Consider the following 14,690-nt stretch of genomic DNA (forward strand, 5'->3'; position numbering starts at 1 on the left):
GAACGCAGGCGGTTATCTCTGTGGGTCCAAGCGGTTTTGAGGTATTAAGTGTTTTAAGATGATACAAAAACTCTTTCAATGTGACAAATCGAAAACTAAATATTTTTCCGTTATGTGATCTGATTTTTCATAAGGCCTGATTTTGCCGACGTAGTCACCTAACTTATAGAAACGATAATTTAAATTATTAAATAAATCTACTATTTGTTTGTCGTCCGAGAGAAATTCGCCAAAAGACTTTTTTAAATCTGAAAAGGTTGTTTTTAGACTGTTGAGTTTCGAGTATCAATAATGACACGCCATTTTTTCTGTATCGATTCCCTGTTCGTAAAAAGATCGGATAGATTTTTCACTTAAGATATTTTATTTTTTTATCATTTCGTTCAAAATTTTTCAAATAGAGGTGCATGTTATTGAATGATAGAGGACAAGGTTGAATTGATTTAGAAATACGTTTCTTCTGCATTTTCCGTTTTGTAAATAAAACTCCACAATCACAAATTTTCAGCTCCGATGAAAAATCTTCAATAAATTGATTTGTCAGAAAACATTTTAAAATTGGTTTCCGTTTTTCTAGTGATGCGCTCTTGTTTTATTATACCTATATATTTTACCTTTTTTAAAAGTAAGAAGTTCAGCAGAATAATTTATTTACCTTGTTCTTTAAAGCTGTAAAACAGCTATTGTTTATGTGCAAACAAAAATTGGTTTCAAAAAGAGGATTCAAAAAATACTAATATCAGTTAATTACACGTTTTAATTAACAAATGAGTTCGATGGGAAAAAAAAAATTTAGTCGCTTCAAGCTTCAAAAATATTCTGCATTTACCATTTTTAGTATGTTAAAAACAGAGTCCATTAAGAATATGAATTTTGGAAAAAAATTTGACAAATTTTCAATGATTGCTTTATTAGTCGAACGTACGTCAACAACTTAAAATTGTGCTTTACAAAAAAGCACATTGGAAGGTATTTTAGTACTTCAGAATTAAACTAGGCAACAATTAAATCATTAAAAAGCTACACTGATCAAAATAAGTGACCAGGAAATTTTCAATTGAAAATACAGTAAATTGTAGGAAACAATTTTAAATCTATAATTTTGCAAGTTTTGAGATGTCAGTGGATTAGGATACAAAAAATAATGTATCAAAAATTTAGTCCAAAAATAAAAACGTTGAAAAAAATTCGTTTTCCATTTCCTTTTATCTTCATTTCCAAAAAACTGTATAAACTTCGAAAGTCCGGTATTGACGAATTAAGAATGGTTCCAGAGGATCAAACTTCTTATCAACATTCGAGGATAGTTTCCAACCTAGTTTACAAAAGAAATCGCGAGAGGAATCCTTACAGAAAACAAAATTTTTCATAAAAAAATTGAAGCATGCTTACATGTTGTTTGAAACACCCGCTTAACTTTGACTCTTTTTACTCAGCAGAAAAACATACCCGGCAGATTGCCGGAAAATAGCCGCCGTTGATTCCAATAAGCATGATTGGGATTAAAAAATAGAAGATATAGAAAAAAAAGATTTTTGAACAAAAACATTTTTAAGTCCGATTTATTTTGATGGCATTTCGAAGTTGAACATACTTCTGTTTCTTAGAGAGAGGCTACAGGGGCTTTTTTCAATACCAATAAGCAGTAGAAATGGTAACTAAGACTTATAGGAACGACGTTCAAATAGAGAGCATTTAAAATTGGCCTTTATGGGTTTATCCCGTTTCCGTTTCTGACTTCAATTTTTATACTGACTCTGTTCATTTTGAATTGCTTTGCTTAGCAACTGATGTTCAAATTCACTTTTAGCAGAATGAGAGAAGAGAGAAACTAGCCCAGAGAAGTCAAAAACATTTCACGCAAAATATTGAAAAAGCGGCAAAATGAGGTAAAGCGAAACATCTTTTTTGTTCGACGAAGTAAAAAAAATTAGGAGCGCTATAATAGCCGGCTGAGATGAGGGCGGCTATTAAGAATATTAACCAGCCTCAGGACAGGACTTCAAAAAAGGTCTTTAAAAGGACATCATAAATTGCAACATTTTACATCTCGGTTTTGTCATCTCTTGCATATTGGGTTGGGTGTTCGATAAAAATCAAATCCTTACGTTCTCAATTGAATCACACCCGTAATCAAAGTATGGGTCAAAATCAACTGAGAAACATAATTCATCAAACCAATTTGAGAATCAAGTGAAATCGAATAGAAAAGTGCTAAAATGATTCATTTTGTTGAATTTTTTTAATCGATTACATGCCAAAACTGAATTAACTATGATTAACTGTTAACCTGTTTCAACTTAATCAACTGAACAATTTCTCTGACAATTTTGAACTTAAATTTGAGCAATTCGTATTCAGGCAATTCCGTGGCCAGATAAAACAGAAGTTTTTATAACACTTGACTAACTTGTTGCTTGGCTTTATAAAGATAACTTTGAAACAGCCTACTGAAAATAGAAGGGATATAGACTGTTGAGACCCTTGGGTAAAAAGACAGGGACCAAAAGCAAAGGTGAAAAAAAACTTTGCTTTCAAATTCTATTCCTAAATTTCCATCATATTTTAAACGTTAACATCCTTCAGGTGATAGAGCTTAATGTCAATTCTGTAAAGTGTCTTAATAATGTAATATCAAAAAAATCATCAACTGCTTTACACAAAACTCAACACGAAACTTCTCCAGTGCGATAGAAGTCAGTGCAAAAAGTCATATTTTGATTCCTGGGTGACTGATCGAATGGTCGCAACAAATAAACGGCACGATTAAAAACACCGCGATGAAACAAGCAGTAGCCTCACTTTCGCATCGCGTCTATTATTCAAGCGTTTGAATTTGGGACTTTTTATTGTGTTTAAACTCAGAGTCATACACTATAACACCGTATTGAAAGACTGCTTGTACAAAAAGTCAATACGCTTTCATCATTTGATATTTCTGTGAAAATTTCTTGAATAAGTCTGTAAAGCATATCGCAAAACAATTTATCTAGTACTCCGTGCTGTTAAATTGCTCTTTGAAAATCAACTGATAAACAATTATTCCCCGACATTTAATTTCAGTTTGATTTCCTGCGCCGCGAACTATTAGGCAATTACCTCAATATTTTCGAGAAATCTGGAAAAATTGTGTCCGACATTTAGATTATTGAGACAGAAAACTTCGGGTTCAATACTTCAGTTTAACTTCAGGATCGCTTATTTCATGAAAACTCCGGAAGGGTCTATTTACAACTAGAATTAATTTTTCCAGTGATTCTTTATTCACAGACACACACATCCTCACATACACAGGAACAAATAAACAAACACACACTTGCACGCAATTATTCAAAAAGCGAAAACATTGGAATAAGAAAAGCAATCCTGTTCCTGTGTTGCAGATAGAAATTTTAAATCCACAATGTTCTCTTCCCGTTGATTAAATCATATGTCAACTATACCTTTTTCTGAAGAACTTGCTCCAACTGTTGTTGAGATGTCTTCAATTGCATCAACTGATTTGAACTTGTTTTGTGCTCCTCCTGACTCTGTCTAAAATTTCAAAGAATAAAAAAAGACTGTCCATTTCAGTTGAGAAAGAGAAGAGAATTTGTCTCACTTGAAATAGTCGGTGAATGTGGCCACTTTGTTTGTCAATTCTTCCACATTCTCCTGTAGTTTCGAATTCAACTTCTCAAGTTCTGCATTCCGTGCTCTTAGGGTCATGTAAGAGTTAGCTACATTTGCTCCTTGCTCCTGAAACGTCATTCATAATACAAAATCCATTCATAACTACATGGGTAAATTCTTCACTCAAGTCGTTTATTTATAATTAAACTTTTAACCCCTACCCCAGAGTAGTCTTTGCGCTAATATGAGATGTCAATACCCGCCATCATAATATGTAAATACCCCAAAAAGGTGTGAAAATATCAATAATGAAGGGTCAAAATCTAGGAGAGGAGGGTGAGGGACGAGAGTTATAATAGTTTTAGTTCTCTGTCCTTGGCGGCTAGGGGTCACACCCTAATGGTGATCGCTTGAATCGTATGCAAAACTTACATATTGAGCCTTAAGTGTCGTCCTTTCCACTTCGATTTCAGCAGCCTTCTCCTGAAAAAACCCGTTTTTATTTAAAAAATTGATCAACAGCTGCCGGAAGACAGCCATAATCTTTTACAACGCTTGATTCTTTCGATGTTGAGTTCGATATTACCTTGTACTCTTTCTGCAAAATATCCAACTCAGTATTTGCAGAAGTGGCCAATTCCAATGCATTGTCTTTTTCCTCAGTCAGAAGTCGGATTTGTTGCTGCAGTGTGGCTGTGAGATGTGCATTTGACAAGGAAACATTTCCAGCATTAGACAAATTTGCTCCTGTATTAGACTCATTCGCTCCAGGCAAAACTCCTTTTAACTCCAATAGCTCCAACGAAACTGAATTGATTTCTGCTTGCAACCTGTGAAAAAATCAATCAATTTTTCAAAAAGCGTTACTCGACAAATTCTACCTGATGAACAACTTTGTAAAAACGTACACCATTCAACTCGCAAGTTCTTACAATATACGGTCAACCATATTTTGCAAGAAACTTACGTGTGCTCACAAGTTAACAATTCTTCGAAAGAAAACAGCATATTATTAAAAAAAGTTCACCACCGCGTGAATTGATTCCAAAAAGACAACGCCGCCTTTGCCAACTCTTAATTATCTCATACAAAAAGGAGAAAATCAACCAAAGGAGAAAAAGTCTCTCAGATAGTCCAGGGAACGAATGTTCTAGAACAAATGTAAAACTAAAAATGATCGACCGACGACCCGAAAGAAAAAACCAAGAGCAGTAATACAACTTCGTTCGGCTTACATATTCGTAGCCCTATACAAGTCAAAAACACAACCGACTAAACGTCGGAAGAATTACTCTTAAACGACTAAGGGGGGCTCTAATTAATTGCAGCCTGCTTCAGTCGGGAGGGGGGAGGGAGGGGGGAAGCCTAAATGGGACAAAGAAGTTCAATAGTGGGCTTCATATAACCACATTAGAGGTTAACATATACCACTATTAAGATTTAAAGTGAAAATCGGCACCAGTTTTGGCGCACTTTTCATTTGACTTTCAGTATTAAATTGCCGCCAATTCAATTCAGCTGCTTGAAATTATGATTGAGAGAGAATTTCAGATCGCGCGAAACGCAAAAGGTCATGGGCGTAAAAAATCTCGAAAAGTCAGAACCGTCAAGCGCAAATTTTGCATTAAAAAAAGACACGAACGATTACAATAATTGCTATGAACTTCGTTCGAAAGCAATTAAACAGTATATTTCATTTCTATTATCGATCATAAACACAAGCAATTACTTGTTAACACACTTGATAAAACCTCCTCTGGAATATTCCCACGTAATCAAAAGTTCTCAATACCTCGGACACAGAACTTTTTATACTTAGATTTCCCGCATCCTCTGAGTTATGTATGGGAAACCACTCTTTCGATCTCACTTCTGTGCTTCTGAATTTTGCTCAGGAGCTTTACATAAACGCTATATTTTTACGCGCAGCTTTCTTTATCAGTCGGTTTAACTAAAACTTAACCAGTTAAAAAACATAACAGGAAGTCCGGAAACACGTCGAACACGGTTTCGGAATTTAAATATTTATAGATATTTAGATTTATAGTTATTAAATCAACAAAAAGAGCCAAGAAATCAAATTATTCTACCTAAGTAGGAAAATTTAATTAAATTTTCATATAATTGAAGTACAAATACAAAAAAAATCGAGACGAAATTGCTCACACAATAATAAGCAAGTCGAAAAAACCTTAAAAAATCTCTTTCTTTGACGAAAAGGGAAAAAACTGTCGAGAATAACAATTGTAAATATACAATTCGCCATCAAAAAATGCTTGCAATTATTGGACTTCAAATTACTTCCAAAAATAGCCTCCAAATCCGCACAAGAGTTGAAAAACATTCTATTTAACGTAAAACTCTTTTTAATTACTCTTTTTAATGACCGTCTGACGAGCAGAAAGAGAATACTGAAGAGCAGTAATAAAACTACCTTTGGCTTACATACTCCGATGTTTTGAACATCATCCTCACAAGTGCGCTTGAAGATGTGCCGCAGACTGAATGCGCTGAGTTGCACAATGATAATTACGCATTTACTTCTCGCAACATCCGTAAGTGAAAACGATGCTTCATTTAAAAAAAACTTGTCTAGGAGCTCGATCTGTGGATCAAGTGCAAATTCTTTGAGGCAAGGGCACTAGGTTCTCAAGTATGGACGCCTAGGAGCGGGCAACCGCTCCCAGGATCCATACACACTGTACACAGTGTGTATGAAAATTATTTCGGAATGAGAGCAAATTAGATCACTCGAAAATGAGCAACTCAAGCGTATAAAAAAAGTCTCTAGTCTCTTAAGAAGTCAAAAAAGTTTAGAAAAGCGCAAAGACGTTCAAGCAAAAATTTTGAATTCAAAAGAAGGTATCAGGAGAATAGCCACTCTCTTTTCTCCGCTCACCTAATTTGTCCTCCAAAACAACTTAATCAAAAATTCATTCATGTAAAACCTGACTTAAGACAAGCCTCAGCTCACAAACACTTTTCATTAGAATTTTTAATTGAATGAACAAAAACAAGAAGAATCTGAAGGAATAAGAAAAAGAACAAATAGAAAATCAAAATCCAATTTTTTAAAACATTCTGTGATTTTCAGAATATTTCGCAAGAAAACTTATGATATCAATTGTTCTGCATCCATTTATAGCAAAAAAACAGACACTCAACAAGCATAGTCGAAAATCACACAATGCCTAACAATTTTTCTATTATTTAAATAAAGCCTGGCCTTTCAAACATGGGAGTGTGTATGAATATTTTGACAAGACAAACTGAACCCTAGTTTCAGGCCTCTTAAGAAAACAGGCCTCACTTTAAAATAACCTGAATAATTTAATGACAAAAAAGAGAACAAACGATTCCGGTCAAAAAATCCTTTAGGCTATAATAACAGAGGGGAAAACAGGGAAAACAAGACTGCTATAATTATCGAAAATGGTAATGAATAGCTCAAAAACCCTTAAATCGCTCAAAATACCATCAAATCTTATAAAAGCTTAAAATGGGAAAAAACAGACGTACAATTAATTGCTAAGACGTTTGGATCAACCTCTTGGACTAGAAAAAATGAGATAAAACGAAAAACTTTCAAAATACAGAACAAGAAATTTTGCTCGTTAGAAAATATCTTTACAACGGTTCTCGCGTTGTAGAGCTAACGTTAATTTTAGATTTTACTCTGACAACTGAACTACAGGTGAGACCGTTTTTTCAACTTACTTTGTATTTTCTTCTGTTTTCTGCGACAGTTTGGCGCGCAATTGCAGAACACTGACCTGAATATAAAATGAAAGCATTCAATGCAGTAAAGCAACAGAAAATAGAAATTGCTTCACTCACTAACCCGAGCTTCTTCAACTGAGGCTTGCAAGCTATAGATCTGCTCTTCATACTTGCTTTGCAACGGCAACAACACCCTAAAATGAACCACATGTACCGGACGATGGACACTTATCAAGAAAATCAAGAAAATTTACTCAAATACCCCGGATCAGACAGCCATGGGACTCCCTCACTTGCGTTCATATTTCACCATCCAGGTTCTGAAAACACCAACCAGTATTAGCTGCCATTCTATAAAAACCTTTAGATCTATTGTTTTGCCCCCCCCCAACTTAGTTGGATGATAATTTTTAAGCCCCCCCCCCGGCGCTCGTGCTATTTTTTACATAGTAACGTGCTATATAATAACACAATTTGTAACTGGGGCGTAAAAAACACGGGGGATCCAAACCTTTACTTCTCTATCATTTGAAATTAATGTATCCTTCATATCATTGCGGCAAATTACCATTGTACATCCAAGCCTAGTGACCGTAGAACCAAAAGCTTGCTTGGCTTTCGAGCCCTTCTTCGAGCTCAGTGGGCTTATATCTTTTACTCAGGTGCTAAGAAAACAGTCAGGCGGACCTTGATCAACACATTTGTTCTGCAATTGATAAACTACTCTGCACGAAAAGCTATGTCGCATATGCCATTTGTGTAGATATCAACCACTACGATACGTCGGTTATTTCTAGGAGTTGCAGTTTAGAGCTTCCTTTGAACAATCCTACACGTGGTAGCAATGTTCTGGATGCTTTCCTGTCTAGCGACATCAGCTTTTTTACCAATCAAAGCATTTCCTCCCCGACTACTCCCACGGATCACATTGCTGCAAAGATTGAGATTCCGCTCAAACATATTGCCAAACGTGTTTGACTTTTGAAATTCAAAAAGTGTTCAGGTACATGTTAATTCTGTCAGCCCAACATGTTAAAATTTTGTCAACCCCAACAAGTAAAAAATAACAGATCTTTAATTGGCCCAAAAAGACGAGAGAAAGCAAAATTTCGTAATTTTCTGAAATGTTGCAGACAGGATGGCTCATATTTTAGCAGCCAGCTCACTCCGTCACGCGGAAAAACAAGTTCAATACAGTGAAAAGAAGGAACCCCTGACAAAAACGACAACAGTACCTGGACTTTCTTTCAACCCCAATACAAAGAATTGGTTGAAAAACGCACAGAATGTTCTGGCCAAGAGCCGATTGAGCACAAGGACTGACATAGTTTATTGGCATGATCTAATATCCTTAGTGCCAGTCAGTTTGAGGCTCGTAACGGCGAAAGTGATAATCTAACAATAAAAAGCAATTAAAAGCAGTTTGCACCAACTACTGAAACATGGAAAGATAAGTGAAAGATTTCACAGGCTCAGGAAAATTGGATTGAAACCGGCCAGGCTTTATAAACTTGCTAAAGTACATAAAAACGGTACACTGCTTCGGCCCGTTTTGTCAATTCCCGGCAGCAGTTACGAGAACCTCAATAAATTTCTGTCTCCCCCTTTTTCAGAGCTTCCAGTTGCAAATATTGAGACTAACTCGTAGGATGCGAGCCACTTAAGAGGCTACCAAATTGGATGCAGATGAGCTAGTGGTATCTCTCGATGTTAAAAGCTTGTACACAAATTTACCGGTTGAGGAGGCAGTTGAAATAGCTCTTAAAGTTTAAAGCACTATACTCTAGTGACGAGGTTCCTGAGATTCCGAGGTCAGCTATGAAGAACCTTTTTAGACTAGTCGTAATGAATGTTCACATTAAGTGTAAAACAACGTGGTACGCTCAAACGGACGGTTTAGCAATGGGTGCTTCGCTGGCGGTAATATTGGCAAGTTTGTGGATAAACGATTCTGAGAAATCCTTGCAGAAACCAAATGAGGGAATGGAGAACAAAATTCCTGACATGAGGAAAGTGTGTATTGGTAACACGTTACTTCGCGAGGAAAAGGAGTTGAGTGCGAGTCATGTAAAAACTGGTTCCATGCAAAATTCCCAGGTATCAATCACTAACATTGAGTATAACAAATTGCAGGAAATTGATGGATCTGGTCCTATTGTGCAGAAAAATGTCTGACAGAGGACACACAGGAATGGAATTTTTCTAGAGGTGTGTGGATGACATGGTGTGCATTGTCAAGGGGAACCCTCTAGATTAACCTGAGTATGCAAATTCTCTTCACAATAACCTACAATTCACTCTTGAGACACCCAACGATAGTTGAGACCTGGTATTCCAACATCTAAAAATGAAAGCAAACAAATATAGGATAATTAGCTGTTTTTCGAATCAAAAACCGACAAATTTTGGGCATAATCTTAAATTTCCGTAGCTGTGCAACATTACAACAAAAGAAAAATGTGATTCAAGGGACTGTGTATCCAGGTTCTGAAAACACCAACCAGTATTAGCTGCCATTCTATAAAAACCTTTAGATCTATTGTTTTGCCCCCCCCAACTTAGTTGGCTGATAATTTTTAAGCCCCCCGGCGCTCGTGCTATTTTTTACATAGTAACGTGCTATATAATAACACAATTTGTAACTGGGGCGTAAAAAACACGGGGGATTCAAACCCTTACTTCTCTATCTTTTGAAATTAATGTATCCTTCATATCATTGCGGCAAATTACCATTGTACATCCAAGCCTAGTGACCGTAGAACCAAGAGCTTGCTTGGCTTTCGAGCCCTTCTTTGAGATCAGTGGGCTTATATCTTTTACTCAGGTGCTAAGAAAACAGTCAGGCGGACCTTGATCAACACATTTGTTCTGCAATTGATAAACTACTCTGCACGAAAAGCTATGTCGCATATGCCATTTGTGGAGATATCAACCACTACGATACGTCGGTTATTTCTAGAAGTTGCAGTTTAGAGCTTCCTTTGAACAATCCTACACGTGGTAGCAATGTTCTGGATGATTTCCTGTCTAGCGACTTCAGCTTTTTTTACCAATCAAAGCATTTCCTCCCCGACTACTCCCACGTATCACATTGCTGCAAAAATTGAGATTCCGCTCAAAGATATTGCCAAATGTGTTTGACTTTTGAATGTCAAAAAGTGTTCAGGTACATGTTAATTCTGTCAGCCCAACATATTATAATTTTGTCAACCCCAACAAGTAAAAAGTAACAGATCTTTAATTGGCCCAAAAAGGCGAGAGAAAGCAAAATTTCGTAATTTTCTGAAATGTTGCAGACAGGATGGCTCATATTCTAGCAGCCAGCTCACTCCGTCACGCGGTAAAGCAAGTTCAATACAGTGAAAAGAAGGAACCCTTGACAAAAACAACAACAGTACCTGGAATTTCTTTCAACCCCAATACAAAGAATTGGTGGAAAAAAGCACAGAATGTTCTGGCCAAGAGCCGATTGAGCACAAGGACTGACATAGTTTATTGGCATGATCTAAAATCCTTAGTGCCAGTCAGTTTGAGGCTGGTAACGGCGAAAGTGATAATCTAACAATAAAAAGCAATTAAAAGCAGTTTGCACCAACTACTGAAACATGGAAAGATAAGTGAAAGATTTCACAGGCTCAGGAAAATTGGATTGAAACCGGCCAGGCTTTATAAACTTGCTAAAGTACATAAAAACGGTACACTGCTTCGGCCCGTTCTGTCAATTCCCGGCAGCAGTTACGAGAACCTCAATAAATTTCTGTCACCCCCTTTTTCAGAGCTTCCAGTTGCAAATATTGAGACTAACTCGTAGGATGCAAACCACTTTAGAAGCTACCAAATTGGATGCAGATGAGCTAGTGGTATCTCTCGATGTTAAAAGCTTGTACACAAATTTACCGGTTGAGGAGGCAGTTGAAATAGCTCATAAAGTTTAGAGCACTATACTCTAGTGACGAGGTTCCTGAGATTCCGAGGTCAGCTATGAAGAACCTTTTTAGACTAGTCGTAATGAATGTTCACATTAAGTGTAAAACAACGTGGTACGCTCAAACGGACGGTTTAGCAATGGGTGCTTCGCTGGCGGTAATATTGGCAAGTTTGTGGATAAACGAGTCTGAGAAATCCTTGCAGAAACCAAATGAGGGAATGGAGAACAAAATTCCTGACATAAGGAAAGTGTGTATTGGTAACACGTTACTTCGCGAAGAAAAGGAGTTGAGTGCGAGTCATGTAAAAACTGGTTCCATGCAAAATTTCCAGGTATCAATCACTAACATTGAGTATAACAAATTGCAGGTAATTGATGGATCTGGTCCTATTGTGCAGAAAAATGTCTGACAGCGGACACACAGGAATGGAATTTTTCTAGAGTTATGTGGATGACATAGTGTGCATTGTCAAGGTGAACCCTCTAGATTACCCTGAGTATGCAAATTCTCTTCACAATAACTTACAATTCACTCTTGAGACACCCAACGATAGTTGAGACCTGGTATTCCTACATCTAAAAATGAAAGCAAACAAATAGAGGATAATTAGCTGTTTTTCGAATCAAAAACCGACAAATTTTGGGCATAATCTTAAATTTCCGTAGCTGTGCAACATTACAACAAAAAAAAATGTGATTCAAGGGACTGTGTATCGGATTTTCAATGCAACCAGTGACTTTCAACCCTTTGATGTAGCTCTTTAGAAAAGTCAACAGATCTGGACTGGAAATCAGTATACAACTGAGTGGTCATCCAGCATTGTTATTGAGACGTCGGATAAAATAGTCACGAAGGAAAGTGTTGAAGCTAACCCCTAAAAATGAAAAACAACTCAAAATAATTAGAAGTCGTAATAAAAATGAGCCCCAACCAAGGTTTTTTGTTCAATACAGAGGAAACATTACTCAAAACTTTCCAAGTAGGCTGAAAAATGTGTGATATTTAAATCATTTTTACAACCAGGAAACTAAAAATTGGCTGGCTCACCCTAAAATCATCTTTTGATAAGAATCTAAAATCCCATTTGGTATATAAATCTACATGAAATAGATGGAGTTCAATCTACGTTTGTCAGACCAGCTCATATGTTACCACTAGAATTTTGAAGCTTCAAAGAAGGATTCCCCTTTGGGATAACACCTCGTTTAATGTTGTGCTACAGCGCATATATTTGAGTGGGAGATTCCAGATGCATGTCGCGGGGTAGAAAAACTAATGACAGAAGAACCGATCTACATCAAAAAGCTGAAAACGCAAAAAAAATACGCGCGACGAGTACCGGGGGCCAGAATTGACATTGAAGTATTAGTTCAAATGCAAAAAAATTGACATTTAAAATTCAGAAATTATTCTGGTACAAGTTAATTCAAAATTTTGCTAACTCCAACAACAAACAAGAGATAGGAATGAAAATAGGAGCTCCTTGAAAAGAAAACAATACACCGGGGATTTTCAAAAACTCCGGAATGCAGTATGATATAATTTTTGTTAAATAAATGTAAATAATCTGTTGCAAATGTGATTTTAACTGTAAATAATTTCAAAAAATTGTTGTTACTTTAACTCAATTCTTAGAATTAGAGTCAAAGACAAGTTTATATATTTTGTAAATAATTTCATATGATATTCAAACTTGACGATCAGCGCATTTTTCGAAACGTTCGCTTTTTCAAATCAGTTCATTTGTTAATTTACAATTACTTTTTTCTGCTGGTTTAAGAATAAATATGCTGCCAATACACTCCTGCGCTTGCGGGACTTCTCCATCGTCTATTCATACAACGACCAGGATGATGCACTTGTGATTAAACGAGCATGATGTCAAAATTGACAAAATCTTTCATTGGACCGATTCATCAACGGTCCCACAGTGGCTACAGGCAGCAAACAAGGAACAACAAGTGTTCGTTGCGAACAGAGCAGCGGAGATACTGGAAAACTAATCGATGGATCAATGGAGACACGTCAAAGGTGTCGAAAACCCTGCTGACATAGGAACCCGAGAAATGCCCATTGAAAGACTTCGAGAGTCTGTATGGTTAAACGGGCCGGCATGGCTACAAAAGGATGAAGATGATTGGCCAAAGCCGTGGTGCCAAGAGAACGAAGTTGAAGCTGAGCAGGCTATCAGTACTGTGGCAACAGAAACACAAGTCGAGCAGACATTTGACTGGAACCGCTACAGCAGCTTCAATAAAACCAAAAACCCCATTGCCTATTGCATGAGATTCAAGACAAAAAGGAAGGGACCCCTCAAAGAAGAAGAGATCCATCAAGCAGAACAAATATTGTTTCGATTTGTTCAAACCGAAAGTTTCCCGAATGTTTCAAAGTCGACAGCAAACAGCAAAGAAATCTCGAAAACATTGAACATCGCCAAATTCTCATCCTTCATAAAAGAAGATGGAACAATTTGAGTGAAATTTTGACTGAAGCATTCGAACCTTGCTTACAATGCCAAACACCCAAAACCATTGACAGCAAAGCATCCAGTAGTACAACTTCTGTTGGAGAGAGCACATCGTGACAACCTACACCAAGGCACAGGATACGTGAGAAACATGCTCCAACAAGAGTACTGGATCATTGGAATACGAAATGCATTACGAAAAATCAAGTCGAGATGTATCAAAAGCAGACACATGAATGCCAACCCAATCCACCCACCGATGGCTGACCTATCACGACAGCGATTTGCTGAGCATGTTTTCCAATTCATCCATACCGGAGTCGATTACTTCCGACCCATTGAAATGGAATTCCTAAGACATACCTTGAAGAGATAGTGCTGCTTTTCACTTGTCTAACAACAAGAGCAACACACATCGAAGCTGCATAGTCATTGGATTTCGAGTCATCCCTAGCTGCAGTGACATGATTCATCGCAAGACGTGGCTACCCAAGTATCATCATCAGCGACAACGGCACAAACTTCGTTGGAGCAGCAAAGGAACTGAAAGCATTCATGGACGAATGGGACAAAGCTAAGATTGAAAGCGACTTAGCTCAGAGAAAGATCGTTTGGAAGTTCAACACCCTGGAGCGCCACACTTTGGTGGAATCAAGAAAAGACTGGTTCAAAGTTTCAAGAAGGTCATGATTGCAATCATGGACAACCGAAGCCTCACCGACGAGGTACTCAGCACAACAATGTGTCTTGTTGAACAAACACTCAACGCAAGACCCCTGACAGAAGTAAGTGACTACCCTGAAGATTTGACAGCACTCACACCTAATCACTTCTTGCTAGGACGAGAAAGTGCAAGTGCACCATTTATGCTATCCAGCGAACGCTGCCATAACCTGAGAAAGTTCTTTAAAACGGCTCAAGCATATGCCGACATGATCTGGAAAAGATGGACACGTGAA

At 37.2% G+C, this 14,690-nt stretch overlaps 1 protein-coding gene across 1 annotated transcript in view; it reads right to left on the reverse strand.

Annotated features, from left to right (window-relative positions):
• LOC142344940 (sodium channel and clathrin linker 1-like) overlaps positions 1-14,690 on the reverse strand; it is a 364,638-nt gene that overhangs the window by 30,864 nt on the left and 319,084 nt on the right. The window contains exons 2-8 of the mRNA XM_075397025.1: positions 7,595-7,651; positions 7,454-7,526; positions 7,330-7,385; positions 4,199-4,442; positions 4,045-4,095; positions 3,602-3,738; positions 3,444-3,534 (exon numbers count right to left, since the gene is read on the reverse strand). Of these exons, the coding sequence (XP_075253140.1) occupies positions 3,444-3,534; positions 3,602-3,738; positions 4,045-4,095; positions 4,199-4,442; positions 7,330-7,385; positions 7,454-7,526; positions 7,595-7,635 (693 nt within the window). The 5' untranslated portion in view covers positions 7,636-7,651. The remainder of the gene's footprint in view (positions 1-3,443; positions 3,535-3,601; positions 3,739-4,044; positions 4,096-4,198; positions 4,443-7,329; positions 7,386-7,453; positions 7,527-7,594; positions 7,652-14,690) is intronic.

The sequence above is a fragment of the Convolutriloba macropyga genome, chromosome 8, assembly GCF_964194025.1.
Source record: "Convolutriloba macropyga chromosome 8, txConMacr16.3, whole genome shotgun sequence".
Lineage (NCBI taxonomy): Eukaryota > Metazoa > Xenacoelomorpha > Acoela > Convolutidae > Convolutriloba > Convolutriloba macropyga.